This window comes from Rhinoderma darwinii, chromosome 3, assembly GCF_050947455.1.
Source record: "Rhinoderma darwinii isolate aRhiDar2 chromosome 3, aRhiDar2.hap1, whole genome shotgun sequence".
NCBI classification, from domain to species: domain Eukaryota; kingdom Metazoa; phylum Chordata; class Amphibia; order Anura; family Rhinodermatidae; genus Rhinoderma; species Rhinoderma darwinii.
The window spans coordinates 11,180,550-11,206,452 of record NC_134689.1 but is presented as its reverse complement, the minus strand read 5'-3'; the positions used below and the strand labels follow the sequence as shown (position 1 = coordinate 11,206,452).

Here is a 25,903-nt window from a genome sequence, read left to right as displayed (position 1 = left end):
TATAGGTGGTAGTATTATAGTAGTTATATTCTTGTATATAGGGGCAGTATTATAGTAGTTATATTCTTGTATATAGGGGGCAGTATTATAGTAGTTATATTCTTGTATATAGAAGCAGTATTATAGTAGTTATATTCTTGTATATAGGTGGCAGTATTATAGTAGTTATATTCTTGTATATAGGGGGCAGTATTATAGAGTTATATTCTTGTATATAGAAGCAATATTATAGTAGTTATCTTCTTGTATATAGGGGGCAGTATTATAGTAGTTATATTCTTGTATATAGGTGGTAGTATTATAGTAGTTATATTCTTGTATATAGGGGCAGTATTATAGTAGTTATATTCTTGTATATAGGAGGCAGTATTATAGTAGTTATATTCTTGTATATAGAAGCAGTATTATAGTAGTTATATTCTTGTATATAGGTGGCAGTATTATAGTAGTTATATTCTTGTATATAGGGACAGTATTATAGTAGTTATATTCTTGTATATATGGGCAGCATTATAGTAGTTATATTCTTGTATATGGGGGCAGTATTATAGTAGTTATATTCTTGTATATAGGAGCAGTATTATAGTAGTTATATTCTTGTATATAGGGGGCAGTATTATAGTAGTTGTATTCTTTTATATAGAGGCAGTATTATAGTAGTTATATTCTTGTATATAGGGGGCAGTATTATAGTAGTTATATTCATGTATATAGGAGCAGTATTATAGTAGTTATATTCTTGTATATAGGGGCAGTATTATAGTAGTTATATTCTTGTATATAGGGGGCAGTATTATAGTAGTTATATTCTTGTATATAGAAGCAATATTATAGTAGTTATCTTCTTGTATATAGGGGGCAGTATTATAGTAGTTATATTCTTGTATATAGGTGGTAGTATTATAGTAGTTATATTCTTGTATATAGGGGCAGTATTATAGTAGTTATATTCTTGTATATAGGGGGCAGTATTATAGTAGTTATATTCTTGTATATAGAAGCAGTATTATAGTAGTTATATTCTTGTATATAGGTGGCAGTATTATAGTAGTTATATTCTTGTATATAGGGAGCAGTATTATAGTAGTTATATTCTTGTATATAGGGGGCAGTATTATAGTAGTTATATTCTTGTATATAGGGGACAGTATTATAGTAGTTATATTCTTGTATATAGGGGACAGTATTATAGTAGTTATATTCTTGTATATAGAGGGCAGTATTATAGTAGTTATATTCTTGTATATAGGGGCAGTATTATATTAGTTATATTCTTGTATATAGAGGCAGTATTATAGTAGTTATATTCTTGTATATAGGAGCAGTATTATAGTAGTTATATTCTTGTACACAGGGGGCAGTATTATAGTAGTTATATTCTTGTATATAAAGGCAGTATTATAGTAGTTATAGTCTTGTATATAGGAGCAGTATTATAGTAGTTATATTCTTGTATATAGCGGCAGTATTATAGCAGTTATATTCTTGTATATAGGGAGCAGTAGTATAGTAGTTGTATTCTTGTATATAGGAGCAGTATTATAGTAGTTATATTCTTGTATATAGGGAGCAGTATTATAGTAGTTATATTCTTGTACATAGGGGGCAGTATTATAGTAGTTATATTCTTGTATATAGAAGCAGTATTATAGTAGTTATATTCTTGTATATAGCGGCAGTATTATAGTAGTTATATTCTTGTATATAGGGGGCAGTATTATAGTAGTTATATTCTTGTATATAGAAGCAGTATTATAGTAGTTATCTTCTTGTATATAGGGAGCAGTATTATAGTAGTTATATTCTTGTATATAGGGGGCAGTATTATAGAAGTTATATTCTTGTATATAGGGGGCAGTATTATAGTAGTTATATTCTTGTATATAGGGGGCAGTATTATAGTAGTTATATTCTTGTATATAGGGGACAGTATTATAGTAGTTATATTCTTGTATATATATAGGAGCAGTATTATAGTAGTTATATTCTTGTATATAGGGGGCAGTATTATAGTAGTTATATTCTTGTATATAGCGGCAGTATTATAGTAGTTATATTCTTGTATATAGGGGGCACTATTATAGTAGTTATATTCTTGTATATAGGAGGCAGTATTATAGTAGTTATATTCTTGTATATAGCGGCAGTATTATAGTAGTTATATTCTTCAGTGGCGGACACAGACTGCAAAAGGCCCCTGTGCAGATAATGTGCCAGGGCCCCCCCCCCCCCACCCCGCAAACTTCTCATGGCCGACGGTCCGCTTTCAGCTGCATCGCTGGGTCTCCTAAGTGACCCAACAATGCAGCACTAGCAGCCGGGGCGTCACTAAGGCTGGGTTCACACACACACTATTTACGGACGTAATTTGGGCGTTTTAGCATTGAATTACATCCGAAAATGCGGCTCAAAAGCGTCGGAAAACATCTGCCCATTCATTTGAATGGGTCTTACGATGTTCTGTGCCGATGGTCATTTTTTTTTACGCGCCGCTGTCGAAAGGCGGCGCGTAAAAAACTGCCTGTCACTTCTTCAGATGTAAATGGAGCCGTTTTCCATGGACTCCATGGAAAACCAGCTTCAATTACTTCCGTAGTGGACGCAGCAAAAGACGCCTGCACATGCCATTACGGCTGAAATTACGGTGCTGTTTTCTCCTGAAAACAGCACAGTAATTTCAGCCGTAACAGACGCTGCCGTGTGAACATACCCTCAGGGCTTAAAATGTCCGGGAAATAGCCCCAATACATATGTGTCCGCCCCAAAAAAAAGTGTGTGTATAGGAGACAGCATAGCATATCTATAGCACTACGACCCTATAAACTATGGATAGGATTAGATACAGTGGCTGAGCAGACAGTATCACACATGATAGGATTAGATACAGTGGCTCAGAAGGCAGTATCACACATGATAGGATTAGATACACAGCTCAGCAGACAGTATCACACATGATAGGATTAGATACAGTGGCCCAGCAGACAGTATCACACATGATAGGATTAGATACAGTGGCTCAGCAGACAGTACCACACATGATAGGATTAGATACAGTGGCTCAGCAGACAGTACCACACATGATAGGATTAGATACAGTGGCTCAGCAGACAGTATCACACATGATAGGATTAGATACAGTGGCTCAGCAGACAGTACCACACATTATAGGATTAGATACAGTGGCTCAGCAGACAGTATCACACATGATAGGATTAGATACAGTGGCTCAGCAGACAGTATCACACATGATCGGATTAGATATAGGGCCCAGCACAGTATCATACATGATTGGATTAGATACACAGCTCAGCAGACTGTATCACACATGATAGGATTAGATACAGGGTCCAGCTCGCTGACATTGCGGCTCCAGCGCTGGACCCAGGAAAGGTAAGAATAATAATTTTGCTTCTTTATGTGTTACTGATTATTTTTGTGTGTTTGTGTTTTTTTTACAGGTTCGGTTGTTGGACTTCGGATACGAGGACTTCAATGACGGCGTTTTTTTTATTCTCAATAAAATGGTTAATGAGGGTTGTGTTTTTATTTCAATAAAAAAAATTTCTATGTGCTTGTATCTTTTTAAACTTTATTATCACCGCCTTAGTAATGGCCGCTGGCTGATTGACAACCTCCATTACTAAGGCGAGGCTTAATGTTAGCCGGTGCAGAGTCTACACTAACCCCCATTATTACCCCGGTACCCACCGCCACCAGGGGTACTGGGAAGAGCCGGGTACAAACCAGTACCCGACCAGCTGTAGTGACGGGCAGGCACCGGGGTGGCCGCAGGCTGGTAGTATTAGGCTGGGGAAGGCCAAAAACAGTGGCCCTTCCCACCCTTGTAATGCTGCCTGCTGCTGCTGTGTTGTATCTGGCTGGTTATGAAAATTGGGGGGGACCCGACATCGTTCTTTCCAATTATTTTTTAAATGACGTGGCGTCCCCCCCATTTTCATAACCAGCCAGATACAATAAAGCAGCAGCAGCCTAGCATCACCAGGGTAGGAAGGGCCACTGTATCTGGCCTTTCCCCTCCTGATAATACCAGCCTGCGGCCACCCCAGTGGCCGACCATCACTACAGATGGTCAGGTACTGGATCGTACCCGGCTCTTCCCAGCACCCCTGGTGGCGGTGGGTACCGGGGTAATAAAGGGGGTTAGTGTTAGCCTCTGCACCGGCTAACACTAAGCCCTGCCTTAGCAATGGATGCTGTCAATCAGCCGGCGGCCATTACTAAGGCGGTAGTAATATAGTTTAAAAAAAACCACAAAGACATAGAAAAAATATTTTATTGAAATAAAAAAAAAAAACACAACCCTCATTAACCATTTTATTAATAAAAAAAAAAGCTGTCATCGAAGTAGTCCTGGAATCCGCCGTAGTCCAACGACCGAACCTGTAAGAAAACACACAAAAAATGATTAGTAACACATGTGTTAGGGTATGTGCACACACACTAATTACGTCCGGAATTGACGGACGTATTTCGGCCGCAAGTACCGGACCGAACACACTGCAGGGAGCCGGGCTCCTAGCATCATAGTTATGTACGACGCTAGGAGTCCCTGCCTCGCTGCCGGACAACTGTCCGGTACTGAAAACATGATTACAGTACAGGACAGTTGTCCCACAGCGAGGCAGGGACTCCTAGCGTCGTACATAAGTACGACGCTAGGAGCCCGGCTCCCTGCAGTGTGTTCGGTCCGGTACTTGCGGCCGAAATACATCCGTCACTTACGGACGTAATTAGTGTCTGTGCACATACCCTAAGGCTTAGATACAGGGCCCATGTGTGATACGGTCTGTGGGACCCTGTATCTAAGCCTACCACAAGGTAGGCTTAGATACAGGGTCCAGCAGACAGTAATCTTATACAGTATAAGATTACTGTGTGCTGGGGCCCTGTATCTAAACCTACAGTGTGGTAGGCTTAGATACAGGGCCCAGCAGACAGGATCACGCATGGGCCATGTATCTAAGCCTACCATGTGATTGGCTTAGATACAGGGCCCAGCAGACAGCATCACACAATCTGTGATCCTGTCTCATGGGCCCCCTAAGCCTGCTACATCGTAGGCTTAGGGGTTGTGCAGTCCCTAAACATTGATGGCCTATCCTCAGGATAGGCCATCAATAGCTGATGTGTCGCCCGGGACCCGCAAATCAGCTGTTTTGAAGGGGCCGCAGCACTCGTACGAGAGCTGCTTCCCCTTCATTTCACTACTCGCCCACACTGTGAATCGCCGAAACCGATTCACAGTGTGACCGGAATGAAGTGACAGGAATGAAGGGGAGCAGCTCTCGTACGAGTGCTGCGGCCCCTTCAAAACAGCTGATTGGCGGGTCCCAGGAGTCGGACCCCGCCAGTCAGGGCTATCTTACCTTCCTCTTCGGCCGCGGCGGGAGTTCTGTCGTCTCGATGCTGTGCGCGGCGCATAGCGCTGTGACGTCATGTGCTGCGCACAGCGCCTGACGTCAGGACCTCCGCTGCGATCCGGAACCAGGAAGGTAAGTAAAGTATGTTACTATAGTAACAGGGGCCCGCGGCCCGAGTTACTATAGTAACTTTTTATTGATGTGGTGCGGGGGGCCGTGGGCCCCCCTGGCTTCGGGGCCCGGTCGCAATTGCGACCGCTGCGACCCCTATAGCTACGCCAGTGGTCCACGGGCCTCTGTCTCAGTCCTCAGCATCGCGCAGCTGAGAACTGAGTCGGCCAGCAGAGGAACGGGCCCCCTTCCCACGCGGGGCCCTTGTGCAGCTGCACCGGCTGCACATGCGGTATGTCCGCCCCTGATATTCTTGTATATAGAGGGCAGTATTATAGTAGTTATATTCTTGTATATAGGGGGCACTATTATAGTAGTTATATTCTTGTATATAGGAGGCAGTATTATAGTAGTTATATTCTTGTATATAGGGGCAGTATTAGGGCGGGTTCACACATAGCGGAATTTCACTTAAATTCCGCTGCGGACACTCCGCAGCGTTAATCCGCAGCGGAGCCGTTTCTCCATTGACTTTCACTTTAATTTAGCAGTGTTCGTTTACACGATGCGTACAATTCCGCTGCGGAGCATAGGCTGCGGAGCGGAATTTGTTGTCCGCAGCATGCTCTGTCTGTTGCGGAGCAGTGGCGGACTGGTTGCGGACTCATGGCGGAATTTCTCCATTGACTTCAATGGAGAGTCAAAATTCCGCAATGAAGTCCGCAGATCTTATGTGTGCTGCGGAGCGTATTGTTTTTACTACCATGACATTTCTTCATTCTGGCTGGACCTATGTATTTCTAGGTCTACAGCCAGACTGAGGAAGTCAATGGGGCTCCCGTAATGACGGGAGCGTTGCTAGGAGACGTCTGTAAATAGTCACTGTCCAGGGTGCTGAAAGAGTTAAGCGATCGGCAGTAACTGTTTCTGCACCCGGGACAGTGACTACCGATCTCAATATACATGTATCTGTAAAAAAACATATAAGTTCATACTTACCGAGAACTCCCTGCGTCTGTCTACAGTCCGGCCTCCCAGGATGACGTTTCAGTGTAAGTGACGGCTGCAGCCAATCACAGGCCAAGCACAGGCTGCAGCGGTCACATGGACTGGAGCGTCATCCAGGGAGGTCGGGCCGGATGCCGAAAGAGGGACGCGTCACCAAGACAACGGGCGGTAAGTATGAATTTCTTTGACTTTCACTAGGGAAAGTGCTGTCCCTTCTCTCTATCCTGCACTGAATAGGGAGAAGAGAAGCACTTTTCCTGCAGTCCGCAGCGGCCAGTCCGCATCAATTTTCTGCACATTTTGTGCAGATCCGCTGCAGAATCTGCAACGCAGATTCTGTGCGGCATTGATGCGGACAGTTGCGGAGGAATTCCGCCATGTGTGGTCATGCCCTTATAGTAGTTATATTTTTGTATATAGGGGGCAGTATTATAGTAGTTATATTCTTGTATATAGCGGCAGTATTATAGTAGTTATATTCCTGTATATAGGGGCAGTATTATAGTAGTTATATTCTTGTATATGGGAGCAGTATTATAGTAGTTATATTCTTGTATATAGGGGCAGTATTATTGCAGTTATATTCTTGTATATAGGGGGCAGTATTATAGTAGTTATATTTTTGTATATAGGGGGCAGTATTATAGTAGCTTTTACTTATCTTCCCCTTTAAATATAGAAATACCTTCATATATCCGTATAATATTAGTGTTATAGAGTATTGGGTATTAATCATCCCTTACCCTTATGTCTCAGTTGATTGGTTTTATAGGACTTGAAATAAACTGCTTTCTTACTATTCTCCATATTACCTGTCCTCCCGGAGAGCGCGGGCAGCAGTAAGTTCCAGATGCCGTCCTAGGCAGTCACCCAGACACAACAGCTTACTATAAATAGCCGCATTTCAGACTTGCTATCTCTTTCCTGTGCGCTGGGTCGGCCCCTCACGGGGCTCGATACTGTTAGCAAAAAAGCTAAAAGCGAATGGAGAAAATTAGACGTCGATAAAATACACAGTTTGACTCCCCAAAGCCGCAAAAGCCGAGTCAATAAAATGTTTGCATACAGGTCGTAACACCTTAGATTCCAGACTTTAAAAAGCTTTTCTTCAAAAATCAAATCTCTCCCATAAATGTGCGACATTAAATCATCCTTTTGTATCTTCACAATATCTGTATCTGGGAAAGCTGAGTGACAACCAATATGGCCTCTACTGAATCTATCTATCTATCTATCTATCTATCTATCTATCTATCTATCTATCTATCTATCTATCTATCTATCTATCTATCTATCTATCTATCTATCTATCTATCTATCTATCTATCTATCTATCTATCTCATTATCTATCTATCTATCTATTTATCTATCTATCTATCTATCTATCTATCTATCTATCTATCTATCTATCTATCTATCTATCTATCTATCTATCTATCTATCTATCATCTATCTATCTATCTATCTATCTATCTATCTATCTATCTATCTATCTATCTATCTATCTATCTATCATCTATCTATCTATCTATCTATCTATCTATCTATCTATCTATCTATCTATCTATCTATCTATCTATCTATCTATCTATCTATCTATCTATCTATCTATCTATCTATCTATCTATCTATCTATCTATCTATCTATCTATCTATCTATCTATCTATCTATCTATCTATCCTACACTCCCCAAAATTGAAATTGCAACACCAAGAAGGAAAAGCTTTAGAATTGTGGAAATCACAGGATGGATAGACATGTTAATGATATGCAAATAATATAAAAATGCAAACAGAAATATTTCGAACACCTTGATTTATTCATTATCTAGTATGAGCGCCACACATAGAAATCCACGCACTCACCCGCCTTGGCAGCTATCAATGAGGATATTAATGTTTGTCTGAGGAATGTTATGCCACGCTGAATGCACTTGGGCACGCAAAGCATCAAGATTGGCTGCTAGCAGCTCCCTATGCAATTGCCGACCAATGACGCCCCACATGTGCTAGATGGGAGACAAGTCCGGAGACGCAGCGGGCCATGGTAGCACGTTTAGGCCACGCAGGCTGCTCACAGTCACACGAGAAACATGCGGCCTGGCGTTGTCCTGTATAAAAATGGCTTCTGTGGCACTGGAGAAATGGCCGTACCACTGATTCCACTATTAAATCAATGTAACGTGACGAATGCTCCCCCGAGTGGCAGAACAGAGCATTGCATCCACAGAGAAAGGACCAATGCTCCCCCAACTGGCAGAACAGAGCATTGCATCCAAACAGAAGTGACCAATGTTCCCCCAACTGGCTGAAGAGAGCATTGCATCCAAACAGAAGTGATTAATGCTCCCCCAACTGGAAGAACAGAGCATTGCATCCAAACAGAAAAGACCAATGCTCCCCCAACTGTCAGAACAGGGCATTGCATCCAAACAGAAAAGACCAATGCTCCCCCAACTGTCAGAACAGGGCATTGCATCCAAACAGAAGTGATTGATACTCACTCAACTGGCGGAACAGAGCATTGCATCCAAACAGAAGTGATTAATGCTCCCCCAACTGGAAGAACAGAGCATTGCATCCAAACAGAAAAGACCAATGCTCCCCCAACTGTCAGAACAGGGCATTGCATCCAAACAGAAAAGACCAATGCTCCCCCAACTGTCAGAACAGGGCATTGCATCCAAACAGAAGTGATTGATACTCCCTCAACTGGCGGAACAGAGCATTGCATCCAAACAGAAGTGATTAATGCTCCCCCAACTGGAAGAACAGAGCATTGCATCCATTCAGAAAGGACCAATGCTCCCCCAACTTGCAGAACGGAGCATTGCATCCAAACAGAAGTGATTAATACTCCCCCCAACTGGCAGAACAGTGCATTGCATCTAAACAGAAAGGACCAATGCTCCCCCAACAGGCAGAACACAGCATTGCATCCAAACAGAAGTGATTAATACTCCCCCAACTGGCAGAACAGTGTATTGCATCTAAACAGAAAGGACCAATGCTCCCCCAACTGGCAGAACAGAGCATTGCATCCAAACAGAAGTGGTTAATACTCCCCCCAACTGGCAGAACAGTGCATTGCATCTAAACAGAAAGGACCAATGCTCCCCCAACTGGCAGAACAGAGCATTGCATCCAAACAGAAGTTATTAATTCTCCCCCAACAGGCAGAAAAGTGCATTGCATCTAAACAGAAAGGACCACTGCTCCCTTGAGAGACAGAACAGTGCGGTTTGAATCTGATACGAAATTTGGACAACAATCTGTGCTGCAACTATAAATACAGCCTAATACCCGTTAGTAGCAAAGACCTCAACTACATGATATTATATAAACCTATTGTCTGTGGTATAACCGTTTAATCTAATATAGGGGTGAAGACCCCACAAATGTATTTTCTCTGCCCCAGCTCCCGTGTATAAACATTACCGTTGCCAGGGACACGTTCTTATTATTTTTATTGTTATTTGTCGCAGATTGTGCTGAGCCGGGTAATTATTTGGGGCTGATTTGTCAGGTGATGGCAGCGGAGGCAACGGCTTCTTTTATATGCAGTTTGCATGAATTAGCAGTGATTTATATAGTGTTTGTTCCCCGCTCCCTATTCTTGCACATAATGACAGTAAATGTTACCATAGGAACACAGCCAGGTATATATCACATTATTGTTTACCTGTCACAAAAGGGAAATTATCGCAGAAACATAACTGCAATTCTAGATAAAGCTACATTTAGGCTGACGCTGCCAGCAATGTAGCAGAGCCAAATGTTGTACATGGTCGTATCAGTGATAGGGACAAAGTGATTGCAAATCTGCAACCATCCCGCAGGCGGAGGCGTTCATGCTCTATTAGAAGATGAGAAGAACTCGTATTTACCAAAAGCATCGGGCGAAGCTGCAGCATTTATACCCTTATGTCCCTCCCATTATACAGGACAGTCCCCTAAATTTTGGCATTTAAATCACAAATAGGGGACATTACCCCCTTCATGACACCCCAAAATGATTACAGAACCCAGAAACAATTACAGACGCAGACCAGACCCAATAAATAAATACAGACCCCAGACCAGAACCCCAAACTAATACAGACACCAGACTAGACCCCCAAACTAATACAGACACTAGATCAGAACCCCAAACTAATACAGACACCAGACTCCATAAATACAGAAACCAGACCCTAAACTAGAGCCCCAAAATAATACAGAAACCAGACCCCAAACTAATAGACACCAGACCCCCTAAACTAGCACAGACCCCAAACTAATACAGACCCCAGACTAGACACTCCCCAAACTAATACAGACACCAGACTAGACCCCCCAAACTAATACAGACACCAGACTAGACCCCCCAAACTAATACAGACACCAGACTAGACCCCCAAACTAATACGGACACCAGACTAGACCCCCCAAACTAATACAGACACCAGACTAGACCCCCCAAACTAATACAGACACCAGACTAGACCCCCCAAAATAATACAGACACCAGACTAGACCCCCAAACTAATACGGACACCAGACCCCCTAAATACAGAAACCAGACCCCTAAACTAATACAGACCCCAAACTAGAGCCGCAAACTAATACAGAAACCAGACCCCATAAAAGAATACAGACCAGACCCCAAACTAATAGACACCAGACCCCCTAAACTAACACAGACCCCAAACTAATACAGACCCCAGACTAGGCCCCCAAATTAATACAGACACCAGACCACCAAATAAATACAGACCCCGGATCAGAACCCATGAACTAATACAGACACCAGAATTAATAAATACAGACCCCAGACCTGACCCTCTAAATACAGAGAAAATACACCAAAGCCCTAAATACATTCCGCAGATCAGATAAATACAGATTACAGACCCCCCTAAATACAGACCTAAGACGTGCAGATCCTCCCCTCCCCCGTTGTCTGCAGAGGCGCCTGTGGGTGAAGAGGACGGCAGGAACGGGGAGAGGTGGGTATGTTGTGAGGATGTGGGGCACCAGGAGGTTTTTTGACTCATTTGCGAGGTCTCCCATTTTTCAGGGAGTTTTCTGGACATTCCGGGAGAGTTGGCAATGATATAATATCTTTATAAAACCCGAAATGTCGCTCAAATGATACAACATGACACCTGCAGAATTTTCCCTGCAAATTAACTATCGCTCCCAGATCCAGCAGGACAGTCCTAGACTTCAGTTACAGTCCAGGGTGTCCCTCACTCCATCCCGCTGAGTCCTGAAAGTCCTTATAGTAAAACTATTAATGTGAATGAGACATTACCTGCTTTACCAGCTGCTGCCAGCAGAGGGAAGCGTGACTCTCCACAGTACAGGAGGGCTCATTCTCAGCGGGGGGCATGAGGGGGTGGTAAGAGGCGGCTGTATTCTGATTGGGGGACTATGGAACTTTGACTGTAGGCACTAATTTGGCACTGGATGCCGTATTAATCTAGGCAAAGTATGGTACTTTGTGGGTACTCTTTTGCACTTTTTGTCTCGGTGGGCACCATATAGCACTAAATGACTTTTTGGGAAAAGTATGGCACTCTCTGGGCACTGTTTGGCACTATGTGGACACGATATGGCTCTATGTTGGCGTCGTTTGGCATTATATTGGTACTTTTTGGCTCTATCTAGGCACAGTATGGCTCTGTTTGGGCACTGTTTGGCATTCTGCTTGGCACTTTATGCAGACAGTATGGTACTATGGGCAATATAGTATGCATTATGTATCGGGGTAATAAATGGCACGAACTGGGTGCCCTGTGTACTACCTGTGCACTGTATGCTGTAAATGGGCACTACGTGGCACTCTAGATATGTGTTTACCATATGTCAGGGTGGGCACCGTACATCACTATTAATGCAAGAACTGTATGGACATATGGCGGTATATTTGTATACAGATGTAGCCGTCTTTATCTTGACTTTTAACGCATTGAATACAGTGTCAAGAATTTTTAACTTGACTTTTTTAATGGCTTTTTTTGTGTGATGTCTGCAGCAAGTTATCCGAGTCAAGATAAACTTGGCTACATCTGTACACACATAAATATAGGCCTTAGAGGGAAAATAGGTTTTACTCTATAAGGGCGGGTTCACACATGGCGGAATTTCACTTAAATTCCGCTGCGGACACTCCGCAGCGTTAATCCGCAGCGGAGCCGTTTCTCCATTGACTTTCACTTTAATTTAGCAGTGTTCGTTTACACGATGCGTACAATTCCGCTGCGGAGCATAGGCTGCGGAGCGGAATTTGGTGTCCGCAGCATGCTCTGTCTGTTGCGGAGCAGTGGCGGACTCATGGCGGAATTTCTCCATTGACTTCAATGGAGATTCAAAGTTCCGCAATGAAGTCCGCAGCTGTCATGCACATGTCATGTGTGCTGCGGATGCGTCTTGCTTTTTTAACTTGACATTTCTTCATTCTGGCTGGACCTATGTATTTCTAGGTCTACAGCCAGACTGAGGAAGTCAATGGGGCTCCCGTAATGACGGGAGCGTTGCTAGGAGACGTCTGTAAATAGTCACTGTCCAGGGTGCTGAAAGAGTTAAGCGATCGGCAGTAACTGTTTCTGCACCCGGGACAGTGACTACCGATCTCAATATACATGTATCTGTAAAAAAATATATAAGTTCATACTTACCGAGAACTCCCTGCGTCTGTCTCCAGTCCGGCCTCCCAGGATGACGTTTCAGTGTAAGTGACGGCTGCAGCCAATCACAGGCCAAGCACAGGCTGCAGCGGTCACATGGACTGGAGCGTCATCCAGGGAGGTCGGGCCGGATGCCGAAAGAGGGACGCGTCACCAAGACAACGGCCGGTAAGTATGAAAGTCGTTTACTTTCACAAGGGAAAGTGCTGTCCCTTCTCTCTATCCTGCACTGATAGGGAGAAGGGAAGCACTTTTCCCGCAGTCCGCAGCAGCTAGTCCGCATCAATGTACTGCACATTTTGTGCAGATCCGCAGCAGAATCTGCAACGCAGATTCTGTGCGGCATGGATGCGGACAGTTGCGGAGGAATTCCGCCATGTGTGGTCATGCCCTAAATGCGGCGTACACTGAGCCAAACCTCCAAACTAAATCTATGAGTCATGAGAACATGAACAGAATAGTGAGCAGATGCTAAATAAATGTGGTTTACTCCAAAAAATTGGCCACACCAATTTTTGAAATTTTTACCATTGTCTTACTCAAGCCTCTCCGAACACATAGCAAATCATTTGCAATAGTTCCTGCACATTTTCAAATTGACTTTTAGGCTAGGTCTTTATGGTGACTTTTGTCCGCGGTGAAATCATGGGTCATGACCATTATGTTTCCCTATAGAGAAAAAGTCGCGCAACATTTGCAAAAATAAATTTTTCCCCTAAAAATATTGTGGTTACCCGCTATTTTACTGCATCCAAAAGTATTCATGGAGCAATAAATATTCTGAATCTGCAGAATTTCATGTTGCCTGAGTAATAAGGAACTTAAAACTAAAAGTCTGTGTAGTGTGGAGAGGCAGTCTGTTGTATAGCAGGTAGAACTTTTTGTAATTCCATGTAAAGGAATGGTGGTCACACAGACAAGAGGTCAGATGATTACTAGACAACCTGCTTTTTTATTCTCAAAACACAGCGCCACTCTTATCTACAGGCCGTGTCAAGTATTGCAGCTCAGCCCCATTCACTTGCCTGATCCCTTGACTTACGACTCCACTGCTGTGCAAGTTAAAGGGGCAAGTGCAGGACTGTTGATGGTGTGGAGTAAGTTATATCTGTATACACCAAGAAAGAGCACAGCAGACACACAACATTGTTTATTAAGATTTGTTGGTAGTTCGTTTAATCAGTTTACATTCCACAACTGACATTTTAATCATTTGCATTTTTTTTTTCATGAACAAATTGATTGATTATTGATCAGACAGATGTCCAGCTGCCGTGAAGCCATCACTTCCATGAAAGATGCAGCCATGTAATACCCATTATTGTATAACTTCTGCCCCTTGAACCTCAGGGGTGGGGTTTTATATAAATAAGACACGCCCTCTTTTCACAATGTATCTGCCCCTGCTTACCATTCCCTGGCCACTTTATTCTATATATTTATTGTATGCAAATGTGTCTATATATACATTTATTGTTATAATAACACAGTCTCTCCCCTAGGCCTCCCTCTAAGTACACAATTAGTTCAAATCTTTCATGTTCCTGCCATTGTTCCCCTTTGTCTTGCTTGTTTATACCCTGAAGCGGAAAGATATTGTGTGCAATCTTATCATATTTCCTGCTGCCTGATTCCTGCCATCAGTCCTGTGTAACGTGGAGAGGCAGCGTGTTGTACAGCAGATAGAATTTCCTGCAACCACATCATACATAAAGCTACATGTAGTCACCCAGACAGATAGACAAGTGGTTACTAGGCAACCTAAACTTATAAACCCTGCAGAATATACTAGGGGAAGCTAAAATTAATTGCCAATTAATTTCGAGCTCCGTTTTCTTGATACAAGGCTCCAAAGCCATAAGGGGGGAATTTATTTTGTTTCATACGTCAGTCTCAATCTAAAAAACGCTGGATTAAGATGCACATCATTTATTAGGAGACGCACACCTCTCAATAAATTAAGCAAATCTGCGCCAGCTATGAGCTGGTGTGGATTTGCACTATAATATCCACCAATTTCTGGCAAAAATTATAGTAAATTTGCGGGCTCTCTCCGGCTAAGCCCCATCCACTGTTTTTTACAGAGGCGGCGTAAGTATAGAAAAGTAACTACATTCTTGTGCAATTTTTTTTTGCCTTTTCTATGCCAGAAAACTGCCGTAGATTGCTTGATAAGCTCCCCCAATATATTTGAAAGATGAAATTCAGTCACCACCTGCAGCCACCACTAGAGGGAGCTTAGGCGCTTACTGCATACTGTGATATTATTGAGGTTTAATGTATGCAGTAAGCTCATAAGCTCCCCCTAGTGGTGGCTGCAGATAGCCAGAATGTTATTCTTTGCAGGGGATTTGAAGCTTTGTAACAGAAAAACTGCTCCAACTGCCATAAAGATATATTAAGAAATTAATCAGCACCAAATATTGGACCTATTTAGATTGCAAACAAAAAATGATGTTTGTATATATATATATATATATATATATATATATATATATATATATGTATATGATTTAGGGCATATGTAAAATGCGGACCGCGTTGCGGGAAAGAACTATATATGGATAGTAAAAGAGGCTGATTATTACTTAGTGAAAGAATAACCGTCCCTAGTTTCCATTCTGTTTATTTCTGTAATGACGCCCATGTCTTCGGGGTAGAATATACATATACTTTTATGAGTCACTGTTATTATGATATACTGTACCATGAAGCTGATTACTCAGTGACTAAATCAGGCAATGGAGGAAAAACAACATCATAAATCAATGACTAAAGGGTGATACACGTTCCAGCTAGAAATATTAAAGCAATATTATTTTATTAAGTATTTCTTAACGTGATGTAATCTGTCACGGGGGAGGGGGGCGCATTTACTCTTGACCTCATTATAGCGCCTTATGATAAGATAGGACTCTTTGATTGGAGCCCTAAGAGAGTTTTGCAAAGTAAAGATGGCGAATTCAAAGACGTCTCTGTTTTTTTTTTTATCCAAAAGAAGCCCAAGATGTTCATTGATTAAAATGGCCACATTTTTTGTCATTGTTGCTAATCATGTGGGTGGCGGGGGATGGGGTGCGGGGGTAGTGTGGACCGCAAGTTGTCATCACATATGGGCATATGGATAGGGATTCTCCTAATGGGACTACTTTTGACAACAGTTTTTATATATCTCTCCCACCATGGTCACGCTCGTGTTGTATAACCTAAAAAAGAACCATAAACTGATAAAAACAATAAAAGTGATATATAAAATCTTATATGTAGATGGTAAAATAATTGGATTTGTGGCTTATTACTTTGGTAAAGTCTTCATAGATCAGATGGTTTATTTACAGACTAATATTGAGGCTTTCCTTCACCCGGGGCAAATACCCTAAATACCCTAGCCGAGGAAGGGTGGCATTTTGGCACCCTCCTTGGCTCCCAGCACCTGAAGTACATACTCCTCCAGTCCTCCCAAGGTACACCCCAATTTCAGCAGACCCTAACATAATTCTCTTTATCTTCTCTATGTTTTTGATTTTATTTCAGAAAATCTATTAAAAAAATTGTATCAATAAATTATCATAAAAGCAAAAACAACAAGGCAAAGTTCTAAGCAGGCGGTCAGCTTGTAAAACGTCTTAGTGGGTCTGATGCCCCCGATTCAATCATGTTCAATGACTAATGAACTTTATTCACATAAAATAAAACATTTGTTGATAAAGTTTTGTAAAAAGAAAAAAGGAAAATAATATATGAAATAATAAAAAACAAAATAAAAAAAATACTAGAGGAAATGCCCTATTTAATTTTTTGGGACACCCATGCCCCTTTTGGCAGTATTCCATATCAAGAAAGTCACCGGATTGCAATTTGGATGGTTTAATGGGTACTAATAGCTGCATTTTTCTAGGGCAAACAAACCCACACGTCGCCGTGTTCACAACGCTACCCAACCCTTATACATCGTCAAGCACCTTAAGAATTGGTTTCCAGTCCATCCATCAGACACCAGAAAGCTTTGACCTACAAGCACAAAGATGTCTTCCCACTCCCCTTCATCATAGGTTAAGTTTATATATTTTACTTTTTATTACATTTTTTTACATTTGTACAGACATTTTTTTTTTTTATACAAAAACACTCTCACAGCAGGACCCACGTGGAAATAATGGGTAAATAACGGAGGGCGGATCACAGAGCGGGGGATTAATACTGGAGTCTCACACTAATTTTGTGGCAACGGAACCTGACCATGGTTTAGTTTACTGAAGAGGAATTGGTTATTGGTCATCCCCAATTGGGGAATATGGCCGCCATGGAGGGCCATGTGTTACATAGACAGCCAATCATTGGAATGACTGGCGTGTAATACTACATTCCCCCTGTAGTGGCCGCTGAGGGTTTCTGAAGCCAGACCAATGGTGATCAGCTGATTACCAGGCCGATTCAGTATAGAAAAAGTCTGTAATGACGAAACCACCTTTTTAATGGTAAATCTTTTTTCAAACATTTTTTAAGGGAAAGAGATGCCTTTTTAAAAGTGCGAATGAACTCACAGAATGGAATCAAGCAAAAAGTTCTCATTCAAAATCCCTTATGTTTTTACACCCTCCATCCCAGAGGCATAAAATGCCCATGTTACAATCGGACTGGTCCATGTAGCACCGGACTATGTTAGAGGCACTATATAACCCAGAGCTAAAAAGGTTTAACAGTCTTCTGCTGTTCTCCCCCAGCACTGCCAAGTCAGCAGAAAGTGACAGTGAAGCCCTGTGTTCTCTGCTTACCGGATATTCTTTTCTGATGATGTTCTCTATTGTCTTATTAAGCCACAAGCTGCCAAAAAGGTGTAAGATAAGCAGAAAAAGTTGACCGTGGCAAAAAACAAAATCTAAATGCATCTGCTGGTCCTCAACAGAGCTCTGATATATGCAAAAGAAAACCTTGTGGTGATGGCTGCAATACCAGACACAACCTGTGGACAGGTGTGTCGCTGTTTTTGGAAGAGAGCAGCCATGTTTTTGTTATCCTGTACAGCCCCTTTAAATCCATTGAACTCATTTTTTACATATTTTTTTCAGACAGAAATATTTTTGTAGGAAGCCCATTACCAATAATGCTTATTTTTTTTTGTGGGCCACTTTTTTTCGGAGTACACATTTTTGGCCTTAGACCTTTATAAGCTGTCCATAGTCAGGGAAGGTCTCGTAAATTACATACAGTAAGTCATTTAGGCAATACTCCTACAAACATATTCAGAGATGCAATTTGAAGCTTCTGGACCCCAATGCAAAATCTGTAACAGTATTTACTGGTGTGATCTTATGGGGCAGAGGGGCCTCTGGGCTGACGCAGGCACCAGGGCCGGGTGCGACTGCTACCTCAGCACCCCCTATAGCAACATGTCTAAACATCCGTTATATGAAAGTCAGTTCTTAGCTGCCTACGCTTGAAATGTGACCTCTATGTACCTACTGATGTTTTTGAACCTTTGTCAGTGCCCTTTAAGCCCATGAATAACTAATAATCACAGATGGATTATTGCACATATTTGTCAAATGTCCGGCTCGGGAACAATTAATTGTGCAAACATTTCCAAAAATAGTTTCCGATACTATAAAAATATGTCTAAAAACATCGTATATCATTAATGTCTATGGCCATTTTTGTTATTTTGTCCTTTCATAAACATTGAGGATTATTTTGTGGCCAGACATGTGCTAAGAGTAAGAATACATCTTCAGTTTTGTAAATGAGGCTTGTCAGTCAAGTCAGAAGACCTGGTTGGGACTGTCTAAGCTTCAGCACATCCATTAATGACTTTTTGGAGTTTGACACTGTTAGGGTATGTACACACGACCTATTTTCGGCCGTTTTTCGGTTCCGACGCAGCGTTTTTTTACGCGTAAAAAAACGGCCGCGAAAAACAAGTGCAGGACACTTCTTGGGACGTTTTTGGAGCAGTTTTCCATAGACTGTATTGAAAAAAGCTCCAAAAACGGCCGTAAAAAACGCAGCGAAAATTGCGAGTGGCACAAAAAAACACCTGAAAATCAGGAGCTGTTTTCTCTTGAAAACAGCTCCATATTTTGAGACGTCTTTGATTCTGCGTGTGAACATACCCTTAGTGTTGAGTTTGGGATAATTTTGCAGTATTGGTCAACACCAGGTAATGCTCCCATGTTATCCCCGAAAAAAATTATCTGCATTGTGAAAATCAAAAAAGTCAATTCCACTCCACTTTATATAATGATATCAGTGTCAGAAGGGGGCTGCAAAGGGTAACAATGCCAATGGGTGATTGCAAAGTTGGAGTGCTTTCTAGACCATCTACTTGACCTACTTTTAGTAGCACCCATAACATCTGCCAATGAACCCATTTTCAGCCCTGTATAATTTAATGTACATGGGCAGCTGCTTTATATCTCTGCAATGGCGTCTTGGACGTGCCCTTCGATAATAATTGTGCTCCGATATTCTTGCAGGACTTAATGTCGGACCTAGGAATCAAAAATAGTTGACTGAGATGGTGCGTACTAAAATGGTAGCAGGTAGGGGACATTTTTGGGCTACAGTCCGACCCTAATTATGACATTTCAAAACTTACATGTACCCTAAATACTTTTATATACCTTTTTGAAGCATTTTGTAGACTGTGGCCCATTACTTGACATATAGATTCACTTTGATATTATGAAACCATGAATCCGATTGACATAGTACTTGGTGATGATGACATTGATTGCACTTCTCCTATCAGGGTCTATAGTATAATTGCCCAGTCAGTCTGTGGTCAGTAATGACTTCAAGTGAGCATCAAGCTGGTAACAAGTCAGACCATAGTGTGAAGGTAGTATCATCAACAGAACTTTCATGTTATTTTTAATTCACTGAAGTCCACCGTAATACACCAAATTTAACAATGTAATGCCTCATGCACACGACCGTTGTGCCACTCGGGCCATTTTCGACGGCTTCCGAGTGGCACCCGATAGTCTTCATGGACCCATTCACTTTAGCGGGTGAATCGGGTCCGTGAAAAATGGTCCGAGTATCCGATCCGAAGAAAAGATAGAACATGTCCTATCTTTTCTCGGCTCACTGACGGGTCTCGGACGGCACACACGGTCGTGTGCATGAGGCGTTAAGCTGTTATAGGTGGAGAGCTTGCAAGATGCAAGAACCTGATCGGCACCTTTACCTTGAGAACCCAAATGTTTATAATCAGTAAATATGTATTAGACAAATTTTTGAAAACCAACATCGCCTTTGAGTAAAATTATGGATTTTTGGTGGAAGACAAGTCAAGGTAGACGGTTCATTCAATAGCTGTGGAGTCTACACTGGAGTTGGCTTTATGGGTCTACGGTGATTGTCATCACATGATGACATATGTGGTCACAAAAGATAATTTAGTGACTTTGTTGGGCAGCCTAAATGGACCTAGTTTAGTCTGGTCTGTCTTTGTTTTATGTTGACCATATTTTAGGTCAACCATATTAAGCTGTCCATATTTTTTACCCTGACGTGCATGCTTCCTATAGGATTGGAGTCTGGACACGACAATTTACATTTCGTAGGTATGTTAAGATTCCGCTGAATTTGTGTGGTGGTATCTCCTAAAGCTTCATTTTTGCATAACATGGGCCTCTCTGGCCATTAATTCTCTTAATCTAGACATGGTTGGTCAAAAGTACAAAATAACTGATGGCCAAAAGAGCTTGTTCGTTCTGTGGAGAATGGGGCATGTGGATGATTGCCAGACACCTTCAAGGAGGTCAATAAAATTTGATTTCTCCAGTATATTTTTTTGCCCAGCCTCAGCTAATGGAGAGGGTGGTTGGAGGTCGGGGACCCTCTATCCACAGGTTCTATTTAATCTTGGGTTGATGTTCACTTTTACAATAAGTATCAAAAAAATCTCTCCTCCATAAGGAAAACTGTCTTTCTAGAGTCACCTTTGGTAGCTACCCTGAAAGTCGATGTCTGACCTATTAAAGAGCATTGACGCATGACTAGGGATATCAGCCAAACCATAGACACCCATCTGTAGTCAGCACTGCTACTGAGTTTTTGCTCCTCATCAGTATAGAGTAGGATTCTGGATGAGATACCTTTGACGCAGCTATTGGATGGTATCGGTTCTCCTACAGGTGGCACTAGAGATAATTTTATTCCTTCTAGAGGAGTGCTAATTTGCATACTTTTCCCAGGTAGCATTGCCTTCAAGACTCCTACAATAGATGGATCTCCGCAAGAAGAACAGTACCTTCCAAGAGCTACAATAAATTTTAAGGATGGTAGCATACCCTAGTCTGTGATTTTTTTTCCTTATAGGATCTGAAAGTGTCTATTGACTAAATTTTCGCTGTGATTTTTTTTTTTTAATAACGGAAATGGTTCTGTTGACAAGCTGATCTGTGTAGAGCTAATTCCACTGACACTAATAGTGCACTTGTTATTTATGGACCTGAGGTCTCAGATAAGTAATTAGTGATAGGGAAGATTTAAGGGAGTTTGTTGCTGATCACATTTTAATAAGAATAACAAGCTCCTTAGGGTCCGCCTTTAATGTGTTTTTAAGGTTCTTTCCGCTTCTCACGAAAGATTTACTATGTACAACTAGTCTTCCTGGAAGAACGTATTACTGCAGTGGAGTGGACCTGTGTGCATCATTCTCTGGAAACTTGAAATGTTATGGAGTTTATAAGTGATCTTTATTACATTTGGAGATAATTAATCAGCCGAGTATGTAGGCCATTTAGTCTTGCTACAATATAAGTACATTCAAGGACAGCATGACAAACAACCGTACCCATTGCGGTACCCTTCCCAGTTGCCACTAACACTGCAGTTTTTATGTAGAAATCTCAACCATTACTTTAGGTATGTTATTCAGTCTAATGCAAATTTTGGAATTAAAATTCCTCCACGATTTAAAAAAAATATGGCTGCTTCGTTCCAAAAACAGCGCCACACCTGTCTACAGGTTGTGTAAGGTATTGCAGCTCAGCTCCATTAACTTCAAAGGAACTGAGCTGCAATATCAGACACAAACCATGGACTGGTGTATTACTGCTTTTCTAATTATGGACAACTCCTTTAAATGATTATATAAGGATATCCCGGATATGATCCCGAAATATTGGGCAGGTTTCCATTTGTACCATAGATAGATTGATCGCAGACACATATAACTACTCTTGCTGTCAAAAATCATGGGACCTTTGCGACGCCCTGATGAATCCCAATATAAGACAATGGGGTCCGTTGGGGACCATTTGGATCCGTCGGACAACGGTTTCTACGTAGCGTCATTAATAAATAAGTGGCAGCAGGTAGGATATTTTGGCTACTAAGTTATGCCCCAAAGTTTTACGTTTTTATCTATTTCTGCTGGTGATAATTCTATTCTTCTATTCAAATACCTAAATTATCCCGATGTACTGGTTTAGTTGTTCTTGTGCTGTTGTAGACTGGACATAATTTACAAAGGATGATTTAATTCCCAGACACATTAATAAAATAGAATCAACATGTTCTTTTTGGTTGGGTCAGGTATATAGATGATTAATATTTTTGAAAAATTTGAGCTGCCTTATTTACGATACACAGATATCCATAAAGGATTGTTTGGTGTCCTCCAGGAGTTTAACATAAAAAAAAATGTGGTTTAGTGGCATACTAGAATCAAAGGACATTGTGTGTGCTGCCACCAAACTTTATAGATAGTGCTGAGCAACTTAGTGTGGGTGGGATTACACTTCGGTTAAAAGCTCTAAAACATATCTAGATCAGATTTTTAAGGTCCAAGCACTTCTGAGGACTCAAGGTAGCTGGCCATTTTTGTTTTGTAAGGCCCCATGCACACAACCGTAAAAATCGTCTAGTTACGGTCCGAAATTATGGACCCATTTACTTCTATTGTCCATGGACACCTTCCCGTTTATTTACGGGATGGTGTCCAAGCCTTAGAAGTGTACCACAAAAGATAGGACTTGTCCTATCGTTTGTGTTTTATGGACTGTGCTACCATACTTTGTATCGGAGCACGGGTCGAGAATACGGCGGCCGGTCGTGCCTGCAATCGCGGCACGTGATTACGGGCACGGCCGTGTGCATGAGGTCTTACTTTGTTAAAACAATGTTGTTACTCTCAACAAAATAGTCAAGCGTTATTGCTACAGAGACACCCATACGTTCAAACATTCCTTTCGAACAGTAGGCAGTGGGAAGCGAGCCATAATTTGTTTTGAGATCTCCATATAAAAAGCTGCAGTGTTTTGGGGGCAGAATACATGGGGAAGGGCCTGTTTACTTTGCGCTTGCTTCCAGTGCTCCATAAATGGAAAGTATGACATATTACATCAAACAAAAGATAATCCTCTGATCCAACATTGTAGAAAAGTAATTTGACAGGAAAACTGTTATTTTATAATGGATTTTTTTGATATTTTAGGCCGAGTTTGAGTACTATGTGACTCTAAGGGTATGTTCACACGCAAAATCGGAAGCAGAACGCCTACAAACATCTGCCCATTAATTTCAATGGGAAATACGGCGTTCTGAACCGACGGGGTGTTTTCCGAAAAGACGCTTGCGAAAAAGAAGTGCATGTCACTCCTTGGGATGTTTTTGGAGCCATTTTTCATTGACTCTATTGAAAAAGAGCTTCAAAAACGGCCATGAAAAACGCGAGTTGCTCAAAAAAAGTCTGAAAAACAGGAGCTGTTTTCCCTTGAAGACAGCTCCGTATTTTTAGTCGTATTAGAGTTTGCGTGTGAACATACCCTAATGCTCAAATTAGTAGTATTACATCCACCACTGTTAACAATCCCTATTACTTGAAACCCCAACGTTTCTCAATCCTCTTTTATAGTCCGAGTCATACATCTTATCTATTGAGAACGTGAAAACGGAACTGGACTTTTTTTTTAAACAAAACAAAACAAAAAAACAATAAAAAAGTCCTAATGACGCGTAAAGGACTGGCACAGAGAGAAAAGTCTTTTCAATTTGGCCTTGTGCTTCTGGCATTGGTTTGAGTCCATCCTATAGACCAGGCGCGTGCTAAGGCAGCAGAGACTCCACAACTGAGCGAGCAGGAATCGGCTTTATATTTCTTCATTTTTTTTGCCACATGTTCACAGACTTCACTGTCATCTTTACTGGAAAACATCAAGTTGGACTTTAATTTATTGGTTTATTTTCATTCCATAAGTCGACGTGGGAAGATTATGTTGTGGGTAGTAGTTGTTGTTTTTGTTTTATTTTTGTCAAATGAAAAAATACATTTTTCTTTTGGAAATTTTTCCTAGTCGTTGGTGGTTGGGGGATGTGTGTTTGAAATTATTTCCACGCTGGTTCCCAGTAGCTCCATTCTTTGAGGGTGTCTTGCCGAGGTGTCTAGTGACAACATGTAGATGTTAAATAAAATATTATAACAAACAAGGATGGTCATTATGATAAAAGTTCCCCATGATAGGACACTGGTATAAGGAGTATCTAGTATATGGTTCAAGAAAACAAAAGCGTTGATCAATGAGATATATACATAATCCTTGATATGGACTCTACCATCATGGGGAGCTAAAGTTACCATTGACTCTCCAGTGCCAACATCACCCTTCAGTGGCATCCAAATATGGCCACCTTGTAATGGATGAGATGGGTGACAAGGAGATATTTGTCCTCCAGGCATTAGTATAAGGTAGGGTCGCCCGTCTCTTTCTTTCGCATTTGTGCTCTGTGGAGGGTTTTTAGCACACTGTTCCATTCTCAGGACGTGTTTTGGGGCAGTTGGTCCTCAGGACGGGCTGTACTGAAGGTGCTAATGTGCAGAAGAAGCCTGAGATTAACGTTAGGCCCAAGCCCCCCCAGGCGCAGAACATGGACCATCCATAACCATGGCTGATGTCATCAGGTAGCCCGTACAGGAATCGAGGGTAACGGGAGAGCTCAAAGTTGATCCCCGCTACACAAGTGCACAGTGAAATGATACAGAAGGTGCCTATGGCAAGACAAAGAACAAAAAGTATTAGAAAGAGTCAGAGACAAGTGCAACACTTTTCCTTAAAGGATTAGAAAAACATGGCCGCTTTCTTCCAAAAAACAGTGCCACATCTGTCCACAGGTTGAGTATGGTATTGCAGCTCAGCCCCAATTAGCTCAATGGAGCAAAACTTAAATACCAGACACAGCCAATGGACAGATGGGGCCAGTTTTCTGGCCTAAAAAGGTTGCAAACGGCACAAATGTTGCAATTTGTAGTAAAAATTACGACTTTTGAGCTGTTTCCGCTGCCACTTTCAAAAAAACAGGCAGGTCTTAGAAGAAGGTGATGGTGCTACCCATGGCCTGACAAATTTATCATAATTTACTCCAAAAACTGACGTAAATCTTGGTGCAAATCCCATATCTGCCATAGATTTCACTTTCCGGCGCATGGACGGCCAGAGAATGAAACGCCAGTGTTAAAAAATTCCCTCTTTGGTCTTAAATGATAAAATTCTGGCTGTCTGCAGCTGCCACTAGAGGGAGCTTCAGAGTTTATTGTTGCACCCTGGCCGGGGCAGAGATACTATTTCACTGATCGAAGGGTGCGCCTGTATTAATAAATCTCCCCTATTCCCTATACGGTCTTTTATTTAACAGAAAAATATCCTACAGTCAGGGGTGTACCATGTATGAGGTGCGGTGAGCATTTCACCTCAGGTATTACCCTTTCCTGCCTACAGGGGGCA

General features: G+C 41.7%; 1 protein-coding gene across 2 annotated transcripts in view; it reads right to left on the bottom strand.

Moving 5' to 3' along the window:
- Positions 1 to 14,307: 14,307 nt before the first annotated feature.
- Positions 14,308 to 25,903, bottom strand: part of TMEM178B (transmembrane protein 178B) — a 217,643-nt gene continuing 206,047 nt past the window's right edge. For both annotated transcript variants that reach the window (XM_075855888.1, XM_075855889.1), the window contains exon 5: positions 14,308 to 25,170. In XM_075855888.1, coding sequence (XP_075712003.1) covers positions 24,920 to 25,170 — 251 coding nt within the window. In that variant the 3' untranslated portion in view covers positions 14,308 to 24,919. The remainder of the gene's footprint in view (positions 25,171 to 25,903) is intronic.